This window comes from Tiliqua scincoides, chromosome 1 (genome assembly GCF_035046505.1).
Source record: "Tiliqua scincoides isolate rTilSci1 chromosome 1, rTilSci1.hap2, whole genome shotgun sequence".
Taxonomy (NCBI): domain Eukaryota; kingdom Metazoa; phylum Chordata; class Lepidosauria; order Squamata; family Scincidae; genus Tiliqua; species Tiliqua scincoides.
The window spans coordinates 137,275,044-137,301,022 of record NC_089821.1 but is presented as its reverse complement, the minus strand read 5'-3'; the positions used below and the strand labels follow the sequence as shown (position 1 = coordinate 137,301,022).

General features: G+C 43.9%; 1 protein-coding gene across 1 annotated transcript in view; it reads left to right on the top strand.

Moving 5' to 3' along the window:
* The first annotated feature begins 2,242 nt into the window (after positions 1 to 2,242).
* The window catches only part of LOC136645873 (serotriflin-like), a 41,712-nt gene continuing 17,975 nt past the window's right edge, over positions 2,243 to 25,979 (top strand). The window contains exons 1-4 of the mRNA XM_066622314.1: positions 2,243 to 2,257; positions 3,967 to 3,991; positions 4,284 to 4,345; positions 6,931 to 7,041. Of these exons, the coding sequence (XP_066478411.1) occupies positions 2,243 to 2,257; positions 3,967 to 3,991; positions 4,284 to 4,345; positions 6,931 to 7,041 (213 nt within the window). The remainder of the gene's footprint in view (positions 2,258 to 3,966; positions 3,992 to 4,283; positions 4,346 to 6,930; positions 7,042 to 25,979) is intronic.

The following is a 25,979-nucleotide window of genomic DNA, read 5'->3' as shown; positions in this document are numbered from 1 at the left end:
CCACAGGCTTAGCATCTGTGCTGAGCCAGCAGATAAAAAGGGCCCACTGCAGTTGTGAAGCAGACTCCTGAGAATAAACTCCATGTTACACAGAAGCTCTATGGTTTTGGGTTTTTTTACACCAAAAAGTAGCCACAGACAGCTACCATTTGCTTGTGCAAGGATTGGTGAGGGGTGTTTTTTCCTTTCATCTGTACCATCTTCTCAAACTGAATTCCTACACCCTCCAAGCTGCTGTTAGACCTGCAAAAGGGGGGGGGGAAATACAATTATAAACTTTGGAAGATCCAGTCTTAGCACTGCTGTTCCTGGACAGGATGGGGGTGGGGAAACACTATATTTTTCAGGTGCCTGATTAATGGTGTAAAGTGGCTCCTCCCCCTCACCTGCAGAGCCATTTAGAGCAAGGAGAGCATCTCCTCCACTTCACTCTCATGCTCTGAATGGCTCTGTAGGTGAGGGGGAGGGGCCGCTTTACACTGGCATAACATTTTGCCCCCCCCCCAGGAATGCCAGTGAGTCATGGATCACCTGCATAACATGTTGTTTGGCCCTTAGGTACATATATTGCTGAAGGACTACAACCCTTAGACATGGCTCATTTGTCTATAGTCAACTCAACCAAGGTAGCCTGGCCTCAGTATGATGGATATATGAATGATGGTTGTCACATCTGCTGTGTCCTTTTAATCAAATGCTTCTCAGGCAACCATCTTTTCATGTCGTTGTCACTGTAAGGTCAGTCTACTCGGGTGTGCTCTGTGTAGAGAGTGCACTTCTGACCTTGAAAATGGCAGAGACTTCAAGTCATGCTGAACACGTGGGCTTGGTCAAATCACGTGACAAGATACAACCTTTAAAATAAAAATAAACAAACATGACCTTCCATCCCCAAACTGGATGAGTTTTTTGCCAATGCTCTGATGTCTGCACTGGCTCCCTGTTGGCTTCCAGACATAATCCCAGGGGAAATCAAAGTCCATTCAAAAGCAGATTGTGGCAAATGGGCAGCTCTTCCTCATCATCCACAAACTGGTTTGACCTTTCATCTCAACACAATGCAGTCATTTCTCCTCAAGATCCTCTGATGGGGATACATGTGTACCAAATTTCCTGAACTCCCAATCCAGTTACATCATAGCACACCTCCATCTTTCTCCCAACTCCAGTTATTGTTGTCAGGTACTCTAACCCCGTGGTTCTCACACATTTAGCACCTGGACCCACGTTTTAGATTGAGAATCTGTCAGGAAGGGATGTCATGACCAGAAGTGACATCATCAAGCAGGAAAATACTAAACAATCCTAGGCTGTAATCCTACCCACACTTACCCAGGAATAAGTCCCATTTACTATCATTGTTAAAAGAATATACATAGTTAAAAGCTTGTTAAAAGTACAGGTCTGTAACATTTCCCCAAATGCAGTTACATAACAGTCTAATATATTAAAAATAAAATATTGAAATGAATGGGGACCCACCTGAAATTGGCTCACAACCCACCTAGTGGGTCCCGACCCACAGTTTGAGAAACACTGCTCTAACCTAATGTTATTCTGTCACTCTGTTACATATTGAAACCTATAGTTTTTAACAGGCAGTATTTTTCTATCTTTTTTTAATAGGACATCAAAGTTGAATCAGAAGTATTTTCCATAAAAAATAAGAATTTTAAAAATGCCGCTTGGCAGTGATGTAGACCCTTTTTTAAAACACTTATTGCAGAACAGGAAGTGTCCCTGCTATATATATACTTCTTCAGTGAAATTTTAATCTCACTCCTGCAGTCCTTTTGAAGATACAAAAGGAGCCACGCTGGAAAAGGTAATTAGAATTATTTTGAGGAAATACCTGCTTCCTAAGGTGATGAATTGCATTCAGTGTAGATGCCTTGTAACTGCTTTCAAAATCATTATCTTAAAAAGAAATAATTTACTTATCTATAAATATTTCATATATATGACAACTCCTTTGAATTTGCTGTAAAAGGGGGGGAAATCAATTCATTATATCTACTAACTAGGTATAATAATGAAGTTTTCATTGTTCATATTAATGACCTTTGAAGGTTAAGCAGGTGGCTATTGGAAAGTGGCCTCTCTCTGGAGGTCCTCCTTTTATTGAACTTCACCCCCCTTCTCAGCAAGTCAACCTAGTGCCTACTTTACCATCCCTTTGGTACCAGGTAAGGATGGCCTTTTTCGTAGGTTTTTGATGGCTTCATGGTAGGTGACGCCTACCATGGTAGGTGACATGGTAGGTAAATCCCCCCCCCCCAGATTTTAAAAGGACTGGTTACTGCTCTACAGTGTTTAGTAGGTGAATTAGTACACATTTTATAACCTGCTTTATTTGCTATTGTTTTTAAACTGGTTTTGTTTTATTATCTAGGATTACTACCCTTCTTGACTCATATGCGCAATACAATTTGGCTTTAAATCAAACACTTTCCTTCTCCAAAGGAAGTTTTCTAAGGTCCGATTGGAAGGTGATTTCTAAGCCTTGACAATGATATTAGTGTTGTATTCTACGAGTGGCAACATTCAGAAAAATCTTCAACCTTCGAAATCATTCTTAATGAATACTTATATTAATATCCATGGGGATTATTTCTAAACAATTAGTTTATAATTAGACTGTTAAAACTGTGGTTTCCAAACTATGGGTCAGTACCCACTTGTGGGTCACAACCTGATATTTGGTGCATCCCCAAAAGGTGATTGAAAAATCGGATAACTAATTGCCTCAAGTCCTGAGGCTATTCAAAAATCAGAGACTGTGGGCGCAATCCTAACTGGTTGTTAGGTTGGCCCAAGTCCCTTTGGCCGGCCCGGGAGGGTCGCAAATGTGCCACAAGGCTTGTTTGCGCCTCCTTGGGAGGAAGCTAGGCCAATGCTCCAAGAAGCGCTGGCCTGCAGAGACTGACGGAAGCCTCTGCACTGGCTTCCTCCCAGCCCCTTGCGTCGGCTCGCATGAACCGATGCAAGTAGGAATGGTAGGCAGGGGTAAGGTGGGGAGGAGGAGGGAGAGAGGTATTCCTGGGCAGGGGGAGGACGGGTGATGGGTGGCCCCAGGGGTGGGCAGGTAAGGAGCGGGAGGTGGGGCTGGGATCCGGCATTTATGCTGGATCCCAACCCCCATTCCCGGGGATAACGGAGTGGCTTCAAGAAGTGGTGCAAGTCCGAGGAGACCCATTGGGGCCAGCAGCCCTTACCCATGGATAAGGGGAAAAGTTTCCCCTTGCCTCTGGCTAAGCTGCTTATGGCCCCTATCCTGCGCTGGATACAGCACAAGCCTCCTGGCTTGCCTGTTCCAACGTAGGATAGGATTGCGCCCTGTATCGGATAATTACTCAGCAAAGAGCTCACTCCTTCAATTTGCAAGAATGTGAAAAGATTCGAAGATAAATTTTGAGGGTTTTTTGTCTGGTTATTATTACTTACAAATAAATAAAATATTATTTCTTTATTGATCTCCTTTTCTAGAAGTCTAGTAAACCTAGGTGGGTTCCAATAGAGTGTTGTTGTTTTAAAAAGTGGGTCCCAGTGCTAAAAGGTTTGGGAACCACTGTATTAAAATGTTTGATTTATTTTGGGAGCAGCCAAAGCCTATGGAAATGTTCATAAGAAAGTGTTATTAAAAATAAGGCTTAAGCAGTTTCAGGATGCTGATGAAGTAGAGAAAACTCTAAGGCAGAAATCCTGTACAAACTTACCTGGGATTCAATTAAATCTCATTGAACCTGATGAAACCTACTTCTGAATAGATATGCATAGGACTATGTTCTCACATGTATATCATTTAGTGCAGGGGTGTCAAACCCATTTTGTGCAGCGGGTCGAATAGTATTCAAGATGCTGTGGGCTGGAAGTGATGTCATTAGACAGGAAGTGATGTCATTAAACAGGTCATGACCAACACTAAGCACCTTTTTCTCATTTAGGAACATTAGCTGCAAATGACAGGAAAAAAAAAAATACACAAATCTTGGTCATATATCAAGATATGAGAGAGCCCAATTATCACGTAGGCTGCCCATTCAGCAGAGACAGCTCAACACAGCTCAGTAGCTGAGAGCCCAAGGGCCAAATAAAAAGCTTTTGCAGAACACATCTGGTCTCTGGGCCTTATGTTTGATACCCCTGATGTAGTGCAAAGTCAATAGGTATATTTCAGGAGTCAAATGCTTTGTTTTAACAATGGAAGACTATTATAACAATTTGTTTTCTTTTGCATGTATAGCTTAAAGGATCATATTTGCCATTTTTTTTTCCCCTCCCAGAAATGCCTCTGCTACTCCTCCTGCTATCCTTCGGTACTTTATTACATCAGTCTCTAGGACAGGTATGATCTTCAAGACTAAGCAGATAACACACCAGATATGGGTTGGTCAGCAACTTACAATGACTTGGAGCCCAATCCCATACATGTCTACTCTGAAGTAAGTCCCACTGATTTCAGTTGAGCCTACTCCCAGGTAAGTGTGTATAGGACTGCAGCCTCGGAGTACCATTATTCTTTGAAATACTTCTCCACAGGGACACTTTCCAGTGGGACATGCTAGTTCAAACAAATTTTAACAAATCTATCAGAATTTAGAGAGGCAGTGACATACCCAGTTTTCTCGCCAGCGGCCACCTCCTTACTTGCCACCCCCCCCCCGACCTGGAAGTAATTGCGGTGATGTTATCGTCACTGCAATTATTTCTGCGCCGCCTCCTTTCCCCCTTTGGAAAAAAAAAGGGGAGGAAGGAGGCGGCCCAAGCTCCATTGGAACTGTTTTGCACCACAGGAAGCATCACCTAGGAAGCAAGCACCACCCACCTCCTGGAAGCAGCACTCACCTCCTGGGCACCGCTTAGCAGAGGCATGAAAGACTCCTTCAGAGCTTAAAGCGGAAGGCGGCTCCTCTGAAATTGGAGGAGGTGAGCGCATCTTCAGGCCAGCTACCTGACGTTCTGAGAGCTGCCCTCTCCTCCCCTTTCTTTAAAGGGAAAGAGAGGAGGGCAGTACTCAGATGGGGTCAGGAACTGTGCCTAGAGTGGCTGCAGGAGTGCACCAATAGTGGTAGCCATGCTAGGCGTGGTTCCCAACCATGCCAACAAAACCAGTGATGGGGGGAGTGGGTCACAGCACTGTCCCCCCAGCACCTGACACCGGGGGCATTTGCCCCTTTGTTCCCTGGGTACGCCACTGGGCCAAGAATGTGTGAGTGGGGGGTGGTGAAAGAAATGTAGCAAAGCAATTCCTGGAAAGATGCAAAATTAGATTCAGACTGAAGCCCTCATTTGTAAAAATAAAGGGGGGGCATGATTAAGGTTAGGACTGAGCTGCCCATTCCCCTGGCTTCTGCTTCATTTTGGTGAGAAACTACCCTCATGTTCCTAGTGGCCCCATATGACCACATTACCATTAACCTGGTAGGCTATGATGTGACCTATCAGATGATGGAGAACAGTGATGTCATTACATCAGATGTAGCATCATTACATCGTTGACAAAATTGCATGGGTTGCCATAGTCAGTAATGGCAGCATGGAAAAAGAGACTTATAAGGGCAAAGGAGAAGGGAAATGACACCAGAAGTACAGGCATACCCCCATATCCATGGGGGTTCCATTCTGGGGAACCCCCCCCCATGAATAGCAGAGTCTGCAGATACGAGGGAATGCCCCCCACTCTTCAGATGTGCACTTCAGAAGGCTGTGTCTACCTCTTCCAGCTCAGAATGACTCTGAATGACTTGGGTTTTTTGAAAAACCATTTTTAATTCCTTATAAGGTATTAGGAGGCTCAGGAAAGTCCTCAGTGGCCTCCTAAAGCCTTATAAGATATTGAAAATATCACTTCTGGTTTTTCAAAAAAACCAGAAATCAATTTTTCACTCGGAGTCATTCCAAGGCCCACAGAGAACAGCAGGAGGATGCATGTGGCCTTTGCGGGACTCAAAACACCCTCCAGAGGTGACAGGGGAGAAGAGCTCTCCTCACCTCTGGAGCAGGCATGTGCAGGAGGGGGGACATGCAGGGGGCCATGATCAGGGGTTAAATGAAACTGCTGATATGGGATCCGAGGATATGCGTTTGCAGCAAGTGTGAAAATAACTGAAAGCAGGAGACAATCTTGGTTGCTTTTGAAAGAAAACACTACATGAGATAAGCAGCAATTAGAGCAGGGGTTTCAAGCATAAGGCCCGGGGGCCAGATGCAGGCCCACAGAAGCTTTTTATACGGCCCTCAGGCTTTCAGCTGCTGAGTAGTGCTGAGGTGTTACTGCTGAAAGGGCAACCCTCATGAAAATTGAGCTCTCCCATATCTTGAAATGTGATCAAGATTTGTATAGTTTCCCTTTTGTTATTTGTAGCTAATGAGTTCCTAAGTGAGAAAAAAAGTGTTTATTTTTTATTATGACCTGTTTAATGACATCACTTCTTGCCTAATGACATCACTTCCGGCCCTCAGCAGGCATCATGAATGCTATGTGGCCCTCTGTATGAAATGAGTTTGACACCCCTGAATTAGAGCTTGGCTCTAGTGGCCATGATCTGCCATTCTCTGGGAGCTCAACTGTTTGGCTTCAGCTCTGCTTGGCTTCTAAGAAGAGACAGTGGGAAATCACATCAGTGTTTCAAGGCCTTCACCACCTGTACTGCTTGACCCAGTAAAGGCACAGCTTGCTTCCACATACAGTAGCTTCTCATTATGTGGGAAATGTATTGGGGGTTTCCAAGGCAGGGCAAATTTGTAAATGTGACAAAACTGTGTTTCTGGTTGGATTGGAGACCTATTGATGAAAAGCAACATCAAGCCTATGGGTTTAAACAGCCTGTGCTATCCTAATGGGATGTTCATATAATTAGTACTACACAAATGTTACATGTAATTTTTCAAATTTAAGAAATCTATGGCATCATTTTGTTTTAATTTTAGACATATACCACTGTGACTCATGTCCCCAAAAAGTACCAGAAAGAAATAATTGACAAAATAAATGCCATCAGGAGAAACGTACAGCCAACAGCCACCAATATGCTGAAAATGGTAAGATGCACATCACTGATGTCACTCAATATTACTGAAAGGCTATGGCATTGCAGGAAGCCTTATAACATCCAAGGTGATGATGATGATATAATATGGAACTAGAACAGGGGTGCCCAAACCCCGGCCCGGGGGCCACTTGCGGCCCTCAGGAATTCACAATCCGGCCCGCAGGGAGCCCCCCAGTCTCCAATGAGCATCTGGCCCTCCGGAGACTTGCTGGAGCCCATGCTGGCCTGACACAACTACTCTCAGTGTGAAGATGACTGTTTGACCACTCGCATGAGCTGTGGGATGAGGGTTCCCTCCACTGCTTGCTGTTTCACGTCTGTGATGCAGCAGTGGCAGTGAAGGAAAGGCTAGCCTTGCCTTGTGCAAGGACTTTTATACGCCTTGAGCTATTGCAAGACCTTCATTCATTCATACAAGTTCCATCTCTAATATATTCATTTATGTAAATTTATTCAAATTTGAAATGTAAATTAATTTGGCCCGCGACACAGTGTCAGAGAGATGATGTGGCCCTCCTGCTAAAAAGTTTGGACACCTCTGAACTAGAATATAGGCCAGCTGGCAAACATGGAGCCAATACTCTTTAGACCTGTGATTTTCAAATCTTTAATTAACAAGTCTCACATCCCCTAATGGCCCTATTAATAAATAACTCTCCCCCAAACTCCTGCAGCACACCTGCAGCCCATGCACAGCACACAAATGTGCTGTGGCACACTGGTTAAAAATTGCTCCACTAGATCCTACGTGTGTCCAATATAGCATATAGAACAGGATTTTGGTTTCCATGGCAGCCATGAAATCCTAAGCCCCTGATGAACCAGGGACCCTGGCATGGATATTGCAGTACCCCAGCACCATCAGTAGGGGGACTCCTGTGTCACATCTGAGATAACACCAACCAGCTCAGGCAGGGAGACTGTTGTGCAGCAGAGTGAGCAGTACAAACAAACCAAACTTCACTCCTGTCTCACCCCACTGAGCACCAGGAATAAACCTTCAAGCCCAGATAACTGGAAGACTGGAAATCTGAAGGGGGTGCAGAATCACAACAGACTATCACAACTCCACTTCCCACTCCTGAAGCTTTGACTCATTCTGCTTCTTGAAAGCTGGACAAAACTGGGAGAGACCAACCCCACTTGCTTCATCCATTCAAGATTCTCTTATGCATGACAGATCAGCTCACTTCTCTAAGTTGAAATCTGATATAAGACTGACCAGCGGCGGACCTTCCCAGCCCCGCGCCCAGGGCAATGGTCAGCAATGGCGCCCCCTGCGGGCTGGCACCACACTTCCACGCAAAAATCCACACACACACACCCCACTCACCTGACGCTCACAGAACCTCATGCGACCTAAGCCTGCATCAGGGAAGCCTCTCTGAGGTTCTCCAATGCTATAAACTGTGTTTCCGGAAAACCGGAAGCACAGTTTCCAACACCATCAGGAGCCTCGGAGATGCTTCCGCAGGGTCCTAGAGGCTCATGCCTGGACATTTGCCCCATCAGACCTAATGGTAGGTTCGTAACTGAGACTGAGCTTATTATTAACCCATCATATATTTAGCAGCAGCAGCTTCAGATTAGAGACGTTGCCATTAGGAGAACAAGAGCCCCCTTGGTTGGAGGAGAGACCAATACAGGGATGGGCAACTCATCTTGGAAGACTTAGACTCAAGTCACCAAACAGCCTTGCTGACCTTTGTGATGTAAGACAGAGTCATTAGACAGACAGTCCATCAATCAGTCTCTCTCCAGGCGCTTAGAAAGGCTTTACTCCGAGCCAGCCAGCGATGCCGTTCTTCACCAATGCAAAGCGATTATCTTTCTTTCACATGTTCAGGGGGAAGGGTCGCTGCCTTGGAATGAAGCTGAAGCTGGTCGGAGAGAGAATGATTGATGGATTGTCAGCCGACTTCCCTCTCTCGAATTAATGAGGCTATTGTTAAACGACTGTTTTCCTTTAATTTAAAGGGCCCTTCTCATTGGGTTGAAATAGAAAAAAATGGATAATTACTCCAAAAAATGGATTAATTACTGTAATCACTCGCATGACTGTATCTCTACAACAATAAGAAAAGCAGATTTTTAAACTGTGATTTTAAAGGGGTGCATTTTTCCCCTTCTCCAGAGATCAGCACATTCCTATTCATTTGCAGTGGCCATTCATGTTGAATCAAATCTGTGTACAAAAAATCCGTGTATAACAAGGTTGGACCTGCACTGTCTGTCCCGCAGCTGAGGAAAGCTAAATTGTGATGTTTCTTTTTGCTTGCCTTTCTCTTCTTTTCTAAGACATGGAGCGACCAAGCTGCTGAGAGTGCTATGAACTGGGTTAAGCAACATAAAGCGGGACCTAGTACTTTTAAGATGCGAATTGTGGATGGTAAGTGAACTGGAAACATTAAACGGCCTAATCCTCTTGGCCAAGTTATGACAGCAGAACAGAGTACTATTGTTTAAACAGGCCATATGGCAGAATATGCAGCACACTACTGGCAGCTATTTTGGAGCTACCCCTGCAAATGGTGGTGGCTGATCACCGCCACAACCAGCAACTTATTCTGGAACAGGGAAGCTGGCATGGGGAATGGATTGTGGGCATGGAGGGGGCGGATTCAGCAGCAATGGTACACACCCAATCTTATCCCCCTTCAGAAACCTCCTCACCCATTATCCCCATCAAAATAGGTAGCATGTGTCTGAGGAGACCCATCGGTGGCTCCAAGTTTTACATCCAGGTAAATCAAAAATATTTTTACTTACCTCCCGTTTCCCTTCAAGTCACCTCATAGATGTAGTATGTGCCTTTCTGACACAATTGTATCAGCACTGGTGTTGGGGCAGTGGTGTAGCTAACAGGAGCTACGGTTAGTGCACCCTTGGGACCAGACCAGAGTGCGTGCTGTGAGACAGCCCTCCCAAGTCGATGGCAGCAGGGTGGCCACCCCCATGATGGCAGAGGTGGGAAAGGTGGTGCAGCCGCTATGCTTGTGGCCGGCTCTGCACCTGCCCACTGCTGCAGCAAAGCTCATTGGAGTGGAGCTCAGCAGAATCATTTCTTTGCTCTGCAAGGAGTTCTGCAGAGGCCGGGCTCAGAGTGGGCAGAAGCACCACCACGACCATGGCTGAGATGCCTGAAATATATTTTTCAACCATGCCTTTTTACTAGAATAGGGTTTTTTTTTCGCCAGTGCACATGTTGGAAGGAGCGAGATGAATAGGAGGGTAATAGAAATAAGGATATTACTTTTGGGGGGCATTAAGTGAATTGTGGGGGGAGTAGGGACTTGAAAAAGGTCTTTCCCACAATTCATTAATAGGCTCCCGTCATAAATAGACGGGTAGAGCCTCCGTCTGCCTGAAGATAACATCCACAAGGTCGCCAGTTCGAGGCCACTGGCACCGTGCGACCTTGAAGCAGCTGACAAGCTGAAGCCGAGCTATTCCATCTGCTCTGAGCGTGGGAGGATGGAGGCCAGAATGTGAAGCCAGATCGGAATGAAACACCTTGAATGTAGTGGTTCTTGAAAGAAAGAACCTTCTTTCAAATTGTAAAAATCCCTATCTAATAAGGGATTTAAATAAAGCCTGCCTATGTAAACCACCTTGAATAAAGTCTTGAATAAAGACCAAGAAAGGAGGTATATAAATACCTGTTGTTGTTGTTGTTGTTGTTGTTGTTATGTTTGAAATTTGCTGCTATGCATAGTCACTGCCAATGGTCACTGGCTTAGATGAATGTGAAAGTGGATTTTTAACATTCATAGTGGACTATAGGTTTGTGTCTATCAGTGATTAACCATCATGGCTCCATTGAACCTCTGGATGCAGGAGCCATGTGTCACAGAGTACAACATACTGGGGCATTACCATAGGGGGGCACTTCCTTGAACCAGAGGCATCTGGTTCAAGCTGGACAGTGTCAGGAAGGAATGATCAGCTATGTTCTGTTCAGAGTCTGTGGGACATGTGGGACTGGAGACATGTGGAGTTGGTCAGAACTGATTTGGATTTCTGTTCTAGGGTGGCTGGTAATAATTAATACAGTGTGGAAATTTGTGGTGGAATGGCCAAAGGTGCCTATTCCATCATGAAAAGAAATTGAGCCATTGGAGCTCAACAAACAAAAATTTAAAAAGCAAAAGATGAGGAGATTGAGGAAATGACTGGATCTCTGTTTAAATGTTAAGCCTTCAGCATTGTGTGAAAATAATTTTGTCATATAGAAGGGGGTGTTAACAATTTATGGGCCAGGGTCTCAAATGACCTAGCTCTGTGGCAGGGAATATGATTGCCTGCAATGCTGCATGTCTGTAATTCTATACACACTTATCTGGGAGTAAAGTTCATTGATTCAGTGGGGTTTCCCTCTGAGTAGACATGCACAGGCTTTTGCTATAGTAGTGCAATCACTGGCATGTCTCCTTGAATAGTAAGTCTTGTTCAAATTCAGTGGAGTTTCCTCCAAGGAAATGGACTGCAGCCTCAGGACTGTTTTGTGAATTATCCAGCAACTGGGTAGAAAAGCTGTTTGGGGAGGAGCAGTTTAATCACATGAATGGTCCAGGGGGGCAGGGGTAACCGGATCCACACCCACAAGCCCTTTGTGATTGATCTGCTCAAACTGGCAGCCTCCAGATGCTGCTTTTCTTTTTCTTTTTTTAAAAACTGTTTGGGACACTGACATGCTCTAGTCTGGATTTTACTTGGTGAGAAAGAAACAAGCTTCCAGTGATTTTGGCCAACATGTGCAAAGGCAGAATAGCAGATGCAAAGCACCTGAGTCCCTGGCACTTGCTTTCATTTCATTAAAATTACATTTTGTATTAATCAAACCCATTGCCTTCATTGAAACATACTTGGTTACTGTATTGGAATCGCGGAAGATCTGGTGAGGAGGTAGATGTGGTGTCAGTAGTGGCCTCTTTTAGGGTTAAGGCCTGGGCATCCAGCAGAGTGTGCTGCACAGCTGCAGCCACTTGAAGGCAATAGGGCCCTCAGGAATATAAGGAGCAACTGAGGCAGAAAGGATTTGTGGGTAGCAGAAGGAGGGGGAAGCTTGAGGAGATACTGAAGAAATTGGTGAATAGACTTTAGAGACTGCTGGAGACACTGGAGTTTGGTGTGTGGCTGCTGTGCCCAAGACCTGCTGAGGACCAAGGGGCTGCTGTAGTGGCGGGAGGCTGCTGGCAGGAGAGAGGACCTCTGCAGGTTGAACAGGTGAGCTACCCTGGAGGTGGGGTCCAGCAGGACTGCAGGGCAGAACTAGGGTCATTTGTTGGGAGAAAGAAGGGGAGCTAATTTGCTTAAAGTGGGCATAATTCTCCAGGCAGAGCTTGGCCTTGGAATCTGGCAAAACAATTATTATATAATTAGATCTGTGGTTAAGGTTTAATGTTTGAATTGGTGCAAATTTGTAGATCAATTTTGCAATTCAACCCAACAAAGCTGTACTATGTCTATTTTGAATAAGTGGACACAACCATATTTATTTGTGTTACAGGAACTTTTTGTGGTGAAATCAGACTTCTATCAAATTATGCCATCTCCTGGCCTGCAATAATTGATAAGTGGCATGCTCAAAAGTCCAATTTCAAGTATGGTGTTGGGGTATCAGACTCAAAAATAGGCGTTTATGCGTATACTCAGGTATGAATTGAAACCCCATTAATATCTGCCATGTAGTATGCAATATGTTTTAGAAACAGAACTAATAGCACTGTGGAAACGATGTATAGAATATCTGCTCTTCTGATGTAATTTAATCTACCTTCTGATATCTTGAGTGTATATAGCTTTGTACTGTACTTGGGCTTGGATCTCGAGAGCTGCTTAGGTGCAAACCAGCACTTTTGCACATGCCTTGAGGATTTTAACAGACTTTTCTTCCTGGTATGTACACAGCTTATTTGGTATAATACACATGAGATTGGATGTGCTGTAGCTCACTGGGAAAAAGAAGAAAATCAGTTCTTCTATGTCTGCCGTACCTGTCCTGCGTAAGTATTAGTTCTGGGCAAAAATTCTTTTCCTTTCTATCATTTTATACTTTTTGATTTTGAAACAGAAAAAGTAAAAAAAAAAAAAGCTATTTGGGCACCAATTATAGTATAAACAAGCTTTATTAAAAACAAATTATTATTTTTAAAAACAAACGTGAGCAAAAAAATAAAAAATAGTCTACAATATTTACTAAAACATCAGTGAAGCGCATAACAGTCATTTTATGGATATGCAAGAAAAGTTATTAAGTCCCCAACACAGATAGCCACATGCTCTGTCATGCAGACATTTGTACCAAGTGGCTAGATATTGCTGTTGAATATTACAGGGCTGCTAATGACACAATCTGTGTTGGGAGAATAATGACTGAACCGTACAAAAAAAATTCAGCAAATACTGAAAAAGCCCTGCAAATCTGACAAATGAATGAGAATCTCTTTTGGGAGGGGAGTACCATTTTTCATGGATTTCTAGAACAAAGAAACTGAGGACACAATCCTATCTTGTGCTGGAACAGGCAGGCCAGGAGGCTTGCACTGTATCCAGCACGAGATAGGGCATCACAGCCGCTCAGCCGAAGGTTTACCCCTTACCCCCGGGTAAACCACTGCAGCCCTATGGATCTCCTTGGACTTGCGCCACCTCTTGAGGTGGTGCAAGTCCAAGGAGAGCGGAACGATTTGAAGCTGCTCTGTGCTGCTGAGGGCATAGGATCCAGCATAACTGCTGGGTCCCAGCCCCACCTCCTGCTCACTGCCCCCCTGCCCCCAGGGCTGCCCACCACCTGCCCTCCCCCAGAACGTCTCCCTCCTTCCTCTTCCCTGCCCACCTCAGAGCCTTTCTTGGCCAAGCTTGACTCAACTCAATGCTCAGTCCCTTCGTCAGCCCAGACACTGAGTTCAGCCTCGATGGGCTGGCGTGCCTCTGTGCACTAACCAACTCATGAGGAGGCACAAACATGCCTTATGGCACGTTTGCAACCGCCCTGGGCCAGCGCAATGGACTTCTGCCGGCACAAGGACCTGTCAGGATTGCATCCTGATTTTACTAAACTCTTTTCTTTTGATGTGCTAATTTTAGATATACAAACTCCACCTGTAATCTAGTAGCAGAATCCAGAATTCTAACTCTGAATCTACATAATATGGAGAATGTGCCAAATTATACACTTGAGAAGTCTTTCCTGTTACCAACTTAAATTACCAACATCAATCACAGCCCAGTCCTAACTAGCATTAGTGCAGTGGGGCCACTCAGTCAGTGCTGTACCCAGTGCTGGGAAGAAGCAGGGTGGAGGGGACATTTGTCTCCTTGCCCTGGATAAAACACCGCCTGGCCTATGTGCCTATGTGAAAATTGCTGGCACAAGTCCGAGAAGCTTTTTTCAGGCTTTCAAACAGGCTGCTACCACAAATCCTGCACCCCTGCTGAGCCTGATTTAACCCCTACCCATCTTCCCCCTGCCTCATTACACCCCTTCACCCTACCCACACTGTACCTGCCCCTACGCTGCCCAAAGGGAGCTTACCTGCTCTGTTGGGTGCTCCATTTAGATCCAGTGCCATCAGGGCAATCCAGGCCTTCCTGCTGCCACTGCTTACTCACAGGGTACCATGGCACACTTTATGGCACTTTTGCTGCACCAGCACTACAGAGGCTAAGGGTTGTGCAGTCAATCCTTAACAAGTTAACTGAACTCATCAAAGCCATCAAGGCATGTGGGTTTCCAAAGTCTGCGGTCTTATATGACTATTAAGAACTATAATGATTAAAATCCATGTCATTGCTTGGTGATTCCAGAGGCAACATAAAGGAACAAATAGCAACACCCTACAAAAAAGGCCCATCATGTGGCGACTGCCCTGGTCACTGTGAGGAAAAGCTCTGCAGTAAGTTACTAATGATATCATAAGACGAATCTGCTGGATAATATTAACCTTCTTCTGAACGATCAGCAATAGCTGTAGTAACTCATTCCAGAATCTCATCTGAAGTTCCTTTCCCTGTGCATGATCTAGCCCTGAGAACATTCCTGAGGGATGAAGACCACCATTTAGGTGCCATCACCAAAAAAAGCCATATTTTGGCATTTGCAGAATGGACATCCTGTGGAGGCAAAACCCAAAGCAAGGTCCCAAGAGGATCTTACCTATCAGGGACGTCACTGTGGGAAACAGCACAGTAGGTGTCTATAGACAACAAGCGGCACCTAATCTGAGGCCAGAAGCATCTGGTGGAGCCCAAGATCAGAGCACGACAGACCCTGCAGTATATAATAAATAGGCCACAGCATTCTGCACCGGCTCTAGATTCCTGAATGTCTTCCAGAGACAGTTCTCAATGAAGTATGCTGTAAAAGTACGTCTGATAGGTCTCCCAAGACAAAGACAGTGGTGGCAAGGCAGAGGCGTCACTAGGGTGTGTGTCACCCATTGGGAGAGCTCATTGCGTAACCCCCATGATATACATGCGTTGCCCTGTGCGGGCCACGCCTACCACCCTGTGGCAAGGTCCCCGTCATCCAGGGCAGAATGCAGCTAAGAATGGTTTTGGCTCAAGAAAGATAAATGTCTCTGACAGTGGGCAAGACTAAAAGAATGCAATATGCATGACTGAGGTAGCAGAGCAATAGTTCAAACAATGGGATGCTTTCTGTTTTTTGCATCTAACTTCCTTTTGTTTGATTCCTTTCAGTCAATCCATGCAATTATAAGGATCAGAGAAGGGACTGCACAAATCTGCTACAACTGTTCAATTGTGATCGTAGCTGGATGAAAAAGGAATGCAAAGCCACCTGTGAATGTAATAACAACATTATGTAATACACTCACCGGTTTCACAAGACTGATCTCAAGATAGCTGTTCACAGCAGTAGTGGATGGAAATTCAGTATTAATATGAACTTCCCAAAAATGTTAGTTTTAAAAACTGACCAAAAATTAAATTCATGATGTAATCAGAAAGTATTTTCAAAAGTCATTTGCAAAAAAATGTGAGAAACTTATCAACTGCTGTGCGGATTTTGTTATTCTTTGTCCTGGTTCAGAAAATGTTTTGAACACTTCAGAACAAAATATTGACACAGTAATACCTTCCAAAACATAGCTTACTTGGAGTTTTTCTACAATGTCCTTTGTCCTTGGTGTGACTGACAGCTATCATGTTATATATCATTGGAAGGGTAATTTAATACCGAATGCAGTGCAACAAACCACATCTGTATTCTATCAAACGTTATGGCCAATTAAGCAGAAAATGAAAACACCACTGCCTTGTGGAACAAAAAGTGGATTTGCTTAACTCCAAACAGGCTTATAAGACTGATCGTTCTGAGTGCCAATGAGATGTTGTTATGATACAGCATGGAACTAATAACTTTTTATTTATTTACTTAATTAAATTTGATTTTGTCGGGGGGGGGGGCAACAAATCTTTGACCTCAGGAAGCCTTAGCTATGCCACTGACTGGGGGAGGCAGCAGAGCAAGTGGGTGGTGAGCTGCTGGAGGGAGGAGGTGGGTTCCCCCCAATTTTCACTTTTTAAAAAGCCTGAGTATGACGTCACTTCTGGTTGTGACATCACTTCCAGGGCAACGTTTTGAGCTTGGCACTGGCCTACCCAATCATTAGCTACGCCACTGTTCCAGTGATCCTTCCACCCAGTTATTATGGGTAAAGTCTGAATGGGAGCCAATGTTCTATTCCTAAAAATGTTAATTTCTTCAAAGGGGCTATAATTTCCAGGCCACACACAGACCATCTAATCAGTTCCTGCAAATCACACTCACAAGACTATTTGGTGCCATCACAATGAGCTGGAGCCGACAACCCCCACAAAACCTGTTGGTTCAGTTTGGGAGTTGGGATCTGGCATAAGAGCTGAGTCCCAGCCCTGCCTCCCGCTCTCTGCCTGCCCATCCCCAGGACTGCCCTCTGCCTGCCTTCCCCACCCCAGAACACCTCCCTCCCGCCTCCTCCCTGACACAAGGCTGCACAGCAGGGTCAGCACGGAGGCTCAGCCTCCACGGGCCGGTGCGGATCCCTGCGCCGGCCCAGCCGACTCATAAGGAGGCACAAAAGTGCTTTACTTCACATTTGTGACCATCCTGGGCTGGCACAAGTCCCTTGTCAGGATTGCAACCCTGGGTCAGAATTGCAGAACCCACCCAACCCACACTCCCTGTCTCCAAAGTTAAAATCACCCAAAAGTTGTAACTCCAATGTGCACGACTGGTCATGTTTCTCTCTTATGCCTATGGGTATAGGGCAGATGCTCAGTAAACCCAGTCTCCAGGGCACAGCCACCCCAGTCCCACACATGTTTGGCTTGCTCAAAGACCCACTGGTCCCCAAACAGAGGCTGCAAACTCCCCACCACCACCACCACCACCACACACACACTTTTGACATGCCAGCCCTCCGGCCAGGGGAAATGGAAGACCTTTAGGAACCACCACCACCTCCTCCCTCATCCTTAAGAGTTCAGAGCAACACAAACCACAATGCTCCTTACGCCCATGAGATCGGAGTGATGCTCTGTCATGTTTGGAAGGTGTTCTGAGGCTCAGGGAGGCAGCACGCGGCCTCCTCAGGCCTCAGAATGCCTACTAAGGCCTCTGTAGGCCTTAGAAGGGCACTTCTGTTTTTTTTGGGAAAAACTATAAGTGACATTCTAAGGCCTTCTGAGGCCTTGGGAAACCATTGTGAGAAAAAGTTAAAAGCTTTCCTCAGAGTTCTTTTCCAGCTAAGTGAAGACTCATCAGGCGAGGCCACCAGGCTTGTTTGGAGGGTATAGGTTGGGCCACAACATGGGTCGGGAGACCTGAGTTGAGTCAAAACCGCAGATGCAAGCTCTGCAGATGACAAGGTGCAACCTGTACTACATCTCCAATGACACATCTCCAAAGACACTATACATGTTCAACTACCAACTATGCCTATCAATATGTTGCAAGGTCAAAAGCAAACTCAAAAGCAAACTCAGTAGGCAACAGTGGTGATCATCTGCAAGCTTTATTTCATTGCCAGCAACGGGCTTCTCAAGGACTCCTGTCCAAAGTTAAGAGAGCAATGAGAGCCATGTGGGAACTCTCAGAGCCCTCAGAGAAAAGCTATTTTCCAGTGTGAGCCTCTCCCTTATATTTGATTCTGGCTCCTTTGTCTGAGGAGTCTTACATTTCTCATTGGCTGGTGTGTGACATCAGAAGTGGGGGCTTTCTTAGGGTTGGCCACAGATAACTTTACAAGCATTTGATTGGTTGGCTTCAAGTTACAAACTCCAAAAAAGGCAAAATGTACATTTGAGACATATAGAAATTGTTGTTTCCAACAACCACTAGATGGCACTCTTTACTCATTTATTACTGGCCTTTGGTATGTCTTTGTTTATTTCTGACCTTGACAGAGTTACTAGTGTTATCTTTCCAAATTCTTTTCTGTCTCATCAATCACTGTGGGCTTTCTATCAACCTCTGTTTAAACTAAGCCTTTGGTTTTCCCTCTATTCTATGTGTGATTCTATGTGATGTATAGTGGTATAAATTTATATTTAATACAAGACAAACCAACCTCTTATTGTAAATAAGAATTTTAAGAACTCTTTTATTCATTTTAACTAAATCCAGCTTCTTTTGTCAACTTAGAGGCTCTCATTATGTTTTGCTGATCAGGGGACCTTTTCTGGAATGTTATTTCTGCTTATCTGTTCTTGTCTGCCAAACAAGATAAACTGTCTGCTTAGATCTCCTCATTAAAAATGCTTCTAACCTGTGTATAACCTTTAGTTTTCTCGCTTCTTGCAATAATTATTAAAATATTGATGAATGCATGCAAACTTTGGCACTTCTTGTGATGCTTGGGTATGTTGCTTTGGTGGAATGCATATACAAGACTCTTTTGACATGAAACTTTCTAAATAGCTCTTCCCAGTGTATATTTTGTTTAAAAGGGAAAGCCTGTTTGAATTATATTTTAAAATCTAAAATGCTTCTTTTCCAAGGGTATTCATCTGTTCAGTTTAGCTTCATTTATCATACTACCAATTAATCTTGACAGATGGAAATTCCAGCTTCTTATACTCCCTTTTTTTCATGAAGCAGTTCACCTTATCTGATGTCCTTGACAGTTTACCAGGAAACATTCCTTGAGACTAATTTACAGCCTGTCTGCTGTTTGCAGACCAAAAATGCTTTCTTTGTTCTAAGCATATAAGCATGCTAAACATAACATTTTTCCCTATTTCTTAAACATAGAAACTAATAACTAATTTAGCTATAAACACCCATAACATAGCATAAACATTTGCTTTCATTAAACTTGCAAACATTTGAACATTTTTCCTCTTAAACTGCTAAGCATTTGCTCTGTTTCAATGATCTGTTTTAACATAAATGGCTGGCTTTCATTAGCCTGTATCAAATAGGCAATATAAACATTACACGGCTCTTTGAAGCACCTAAACATGGTCAGATTTCAGACTGTTATTTTTGATATTCTTTCAACGTTCAAAGTACAGTCTCTTGGAACTCTGCTTGGAAATTACCTCATGTACAAACAAAGCACTATCAGCATGTCTACGTATCTGGCTGCCCTACTGCTGGCCACCTACAGTCACCAATGGCTCAATCCTATCTGTGATGCTGGAACTCACGCTCTAGCACTACAAGGCCCAGATGCATACCTGGACGGGAGTCCAGGGGGCCACATTGTCCAGGGTGGCAGAGGAGATGGGGGTGGCATTATGGATTTCCTCCACAGCCCCGCTAGCTTCCATTTGCCTCTCACACTTTATTTCAAACCATGGTTTGCTGAGAGCTTCATTTAGCTCTTTGCTGTCTTTGCTGCTCCCTGCTCAGTCATCCATATTCATTGCCATCTGCTCCCATGCTTGAGAGACCTGCTGCTGCTCCCTTCCTGCTGCTTCCATGTTGATTCCCATGAGCAACTGTGCCTGTTGCTTTGTCTCAGGGGAATCATGATTGAAACAGCACAGGCACAGGGAATAATGGGTTGCCTTCCTCTCTGCTTGTTGGACTCGGAAAGTCTTGGGGATTCCCTGTGTCTGCACTGTTGTTTATTGGGTTGGGTTCTTGAGCCGGTGGGGGGGTGAGAAAAAGTTCGGCGGAATCTCCAAGGCTTTCTGAGTCCAACTGGCTGCATCTGACAGCAGTAGAACAACGTCCTCTGCTCTGCCTGCCCACTTGCAGATCAGTGTTCCCTCTTTCTCCCCCATCACCCCCCTCAAGTTGGCACCCCTGGCTGGATCTCTCCCTCTCTCTCAATACCTCCCCCACCCCAGCTGGTTCCTTACATTTGATTTGATCTCTGATCTAAGGAGCCAGGAAGTGGCAAGAAAGACCATTGCTTAATTCTCTTCATGAGTTTCTAAAACGGGACTTGCAATCACAACCTGGAACACTTTCTGGATACCGTTTATGTTGAAAAGACACAGTCATCTTTCTGCATCTGTTAAGTATTTATCAACATGCCTCACTGCACTTTACTACCATGTACCTACTTTATAGGCTTCAGCCATACATGACAAATGGGGATGTCCATAAAGTCTTAGCACCATAAAAGAACGTATTATATTGTCAAGGAAGTAATCCTATAAGTACACACCGAGTCCTCCAATTATAGGAACTGAATGTCCAACTTGGATTCCTTGTTCGTTCTTAATGAAAAATGGGCATTACTGAACATTTCAGGGTCAGTTGAGTGTTTGGGCATCCAGGCAAAGCAAAGCTAAGATTGCTTCCACTTGGCAATCAGGCACCCTGAAGCCAAATGACCCATGTTGAGACATAACCCTGCAAATGGAATACCCTAATAAGTGGGTGATGATTTGGCCTTGGTAGAGGACTTTGATCTTTCACATCTCTCTTAATGCTTGCCTTTATCAGCTTTCTAAGCAGACCTATAGGGTTTCAACTCATTGCAGGAAATGACTACAGCTGACCCAAGTGCACTCCAGACCATCTACACCAACAATTGTGGTGCCTCCTGGTTAACCTGGAAGGGTCAGGGCAACAACCCTGAAGTGTAGCACAATAAAACTGTGCCCTTGAAACTGCCTTGCCAGGGCCTGGCATGGTCTGGGTGCTTCTGAGGGTGAGCTCAGTTTGCCAAACTTGTATCACTGAGGATAACAAATTACATGGATCGTGAAAACTGGGGGGGGGGGAGTTCCAGCAAACCAGAGGTGCTTTTCAGAAGTCTCCAGGAGGCTTTTTGAGGAGCAGGGTGGCCATGCACAACCCTGACATGCACAACCAGAAGACCTTCCGGACAGGACTGAAAGCTACTTCCAGTCATGTCCAGAAGATCTCCAAGGCTCTCCAGCTGCGTGCTCAGCCCCTGCAGATATTCAAATCCACAAATGCCAAGCCCTTAGGTAAGGAGGGCTCACTAAAGTAATGAAGCAGACTCCTGAGATTAAACTCCATGTTGCAGAGAACTCCATGTCTTTTAGGCTAGAAAGTAGACACAGATAGCTACCATTTGCTTATGCAAGGATTGATGAGGGGTGTTTTATCCTGCACCATCTTCCCAAACAAAATTGCTACACCCGCCAAGCTGCTGTTAGTCCTGCTAGGGGAAAAAATTGTAAGTACGAACTTTGGATGATCCAGCCATGGATCACCTGCATAACATGTTGTTTGGCCCATATATTGCTGAAGGACTACCACACTTGGACGTGACTCATTTGTCAACTCAACCAAGGTAGCCTAGCCTCAGTATGATGGGTATATGAATGATGGTTGTCAAATCTGCTGTGTCCTTTTAATCAAATGCTTCTCAGGCAACCATCATTTTCATGTCGTTGTCACTGTAAGGCCAGACTACTCAGGTGTGCTCTGTGTAGAGAGTGCACTTCTGCCCTTGAAGATGGCAGAGAATTCTTCGTGCCGAACATGTAGGCTTGGCCAAGTCACGTGGCAAGATGCAACCTTTAAAATAAAAATAAACAAGCATGACCTCCCACCCCCAAAGTGGATGAGTTTCTGGAGGCTTGTTTGCCAATGCTCTGATGTCTGCACTGGGTCCCCGTTGGTTTTCAGACATAATTCCAGGGGAAATCAAAGTCCATCCAAAAGCAGACTGTGGCAAATGGGGCAGCTCTTCTTCATCATCCACAAATTGGCTTGGCCTTTCGTCCCAACACAATGCAGCCACTTCTCCTCAAGGTCCTCTAGTGGGGACACACATATGCCAAGTTCCCTGAGCTCCTAAATCAGGTCCAGATGAATCATATCACAGCTCCATCTTTCTCCCAACTCCAGTTATTGTTGTCAGGTACACCGGACACAACTGTGCAAGGGAAACCTTTACCTACCTATCTACTTTAACCTAACATTATTCTGTCACTCTGTTACATATTGAAACCTATAGATTTTAACAGGCAACGTTTTTCTTTTTTTAAGGGGTCATCAAAGTTGAATCACAAGTTTTTTCCTTAAAAAAAAAAGAGTTTTAAAAATGCAGCTTGGCAGTGATGCAGAATTTTTTTTAAAAAAAACACTGATTTACAGAACAGGAAGTGTCCCTGCCATATATATATTCAAAATTTCTCTGAAGTGTGTATATATATATACACACTTCTCCAGATAAATTTTGATCTCACTCTTGCAGCGCTTTTGAAGATACAAAAAGATACAAAAAAGGGAAAGGTAATTAGAATTATTTTGAAGAAATATCTCCTTCTTAAGGTGATGAACCACATTCAGAGTAGATGTGTTAGTCCTGTAACTAAGTAGATATCTTGTAACTGTTTTCAAAATCAATATCTTAAAAAGAAATAATTCACTTATCTAAAAATATTTCACATATAAGACGCCACCTTTGAATTTGATGTAAAGGGAGAAAATCAATCCATTAATACAAAATGAAGTTTACAATGTTCATATTATTGGCCTTTGGAGGTTAAGCAAAGGCCAGTTGCCTTAAGGTGGCTACTGGAGAGAGGGCTCTCTCTGGAGGCCCCTTTTATTGAACTTCACCCCCTGATCAGCAAGCCAACCTCATGCCTTCTTTACCATCACTTTGGTGTCAGGTAAAGATCAACCCTTTTTCTTAGGTTTTTGAAGGCTTCACTCCCACCCCATTTTCAAAGGAATGGTTGCTGCTTAGTAGGTGGATTAGTACACGTTTTATAATTTGCTTGATTTGCTATTGTTTGTAAACTGTTTGTATTTTTATTATCTATGTTTACTATCCTTCTTGATGCATATGCACAATACAATTTGGCTATAAATCAAACAAACATTTTCCTTCTCCAAAGGAAATTTTCCAAGGTCTAATTGGAAGGTGATTCCAAGACCTTGACAATGATATCAAATAGATTGTTCTGTCCTAGGAGAGACAACATTCAGAACAATCTTCAACCTTCCAAAAACATTATTAATGAATATTCATATCCATGGGGATTACTCTAAACAATTCATTTAGAATTAGAGGGTTAAAGCTGTGGTTCCCAAACTCTGCGTCAGTATCCACTGGTAGGTTGCAACCTGTTTTTTGGTGAGTAGACAAAATGTGATGGAAAGATCAGAAAACAAATTGCCTCAAGCCCTGAGGCTATTCAAAAATCACAGACTGTATCTGATAATTACCCTGAAAAGAGCTAAGAAAAGAGCTAAGGAGATAAATTTTGAGGGTGTTTTGTTGGGTTATTATTACTTATAAATAAAGAAAATATTATTTCTTTCCAGATCCCTTTTTTAAAAGTCTAGTAAACCTAGGTGGGTTCTGACAGAGTGTCATTTTGCAAAGTGGTCCTAGTGCTAAAAGGTTTGGGAACCACTGTGTTTGATTTATTTTGGGAGCAGCTCTATTGAAGTCAAAGCCTATGGAAATGTTGACAAGAAAGTGTTATTGAGAAGAAGGCTTAAGTGGTTTCAGGATGCTGGTGAAGTACAGAAAACTCTAAGGCAGAAATCCTGTACAAACTTACTGGGATTCAATTAAATCTCACTGGACCTGGCAAGACCTTCTTCTGTGTAGACATGCATAGGATTGTGTTCTCAGCATGTATACCATTGAGTGCAAAGTCAATAGGTATATGCAGGAGTCAGGTACTCTGTTCTGACTATGGTAGGCTATTATAACAATTTGTTTTCTTTTGCATGTATAGCTTAAAGGACCACATTTGCCATTTCCCCCCCTCCCAGAAATGCCTCTTCTGCTCCTCCTGCTGTCCTTCGGTATTTTATTACATCAGTCTCTAGGACAGGTATGATCTTCAAGACTAAGCAGCTAACACACCATATCTGGGTTAGTGAAGACCTTACAGTGACTTGGAGCCCAATCCCATACATGTCTACTCTGAAGTAAGTCCCACTGATTTCAATTGAGCCTACTCCCAGGTAAGTGTGTATAGGACTGCAGCCTCGGAGTACCATTATTCTTTGAAATACTTTTCCACAGGGACACTTTCCAGTGGTGGCCCACCCCTTGAGGTGCTGCTTCACTTTGGTGAGAAATTACTTTGCCTTCATGTTCCTAGTGATCCCATATGACCATGTTACCATTAATCCTGTAGGGTGTGATGTGACCTATCAAATGATGGAGAACAGTGATGTCATTACATCAGATGTAGCACCATGACATCATTGACAAAATTGCATGTGTTGCCACAGTCAGTAATGGCAGAATGGAGAAATGAGACTTAGGGCAAAGGTGAAGGAAAATGACACAGGCATGCCCCCATAAATGCGAGGGTTCTATTCTGGAATCCCCCATGGATAGCAGAATCCACAGATATGAGGCAATGCCCCCCACCTTCCAGAGATGCTCTCCTGAGGGGTTTTTGAGTCCTGCAGAAGCCGCCCGTGTCCAGATGTGGCCTCTTCTGAGTTCAGAATGACTCTGAGAGCGAAAAAATCCACTTCCGTTTTTTTTTTTAAACCAGAAGTGACATTTATAATGCCTTGTAAGGCATTGGGAGGCCCATGAAAGTCCTCAGTGGCCTCCTAATGACTTATAAGGCTCTGCTTGGTTTCTAAGAAGAAACAGTGGGAAATCACATCAGTGTTTCAAGGCTTTCACTTCCTATAAGGCTTGACGCAGCAAAGGCACAGAGCATGGTTCCACATCAGTAGCTTCTGATCACTGAGAAATGTATCGGGTGTTTCTGAGGCAGGGCAAATTTGTTGTAAATGTGACAAAACTGTGTTTCTGGTTGGGTTGGAGACCTGTTGATGAAAAGCAACATCAAGCCTACAGGTTTAAACAGCCTGTGCTATTCTAATGGGATGTTCATATAGTTAGGACTATACAAATGTTACATGGAATTTTTCAAATTTAAGAAATCCATGGCATCATTTTGTTTTAATTTTAGAGGTATACCTCTGCGCATCTCAAAAAAGGGCACTCTGTGTCTCTTGTCTCAAAAATGAACCAGAAAGTGATGATTGACAAAATAAATGCCATCAGGAGAAAGGTACAGCCAACAGCCACCAATATGCTTAAAATGGTAAGGTGCACTTCATTGATGTCACTCAATATTCCTGAAAGGCTATGGCACTGCTGGCAGCTTCTTATCCTTATAACGTCCAAGATGATGATGATATAATATGTAGCTAGAACATAGGCCTGCTGGTAAACCTGGAGCGAAGAATGAAGACTCTTTAAACCTGTGATTTTCAAATCTTTAATTAACAGTTCCAAACTAAAGGCCTGCAGCTAAAATATGTGAACAGGAGTTGCAGAGTAAGAAAAAAGCTTATTCACATCCTTTTGTGTGAGAAGTTCATACCATTAGTGTGTCTCTGGTTTCCTTCTCCACTCCTTCCTGCCCTCCTATTCCTAAATAATTCTGAAACAGTACCTATTCCAACACATTTGCTAGATCAGTGGTTCTCAAACCTTTTAGAACCAGGACCCACTTTTTAGAATGACAATGTGTTGAAACCCACTGGAA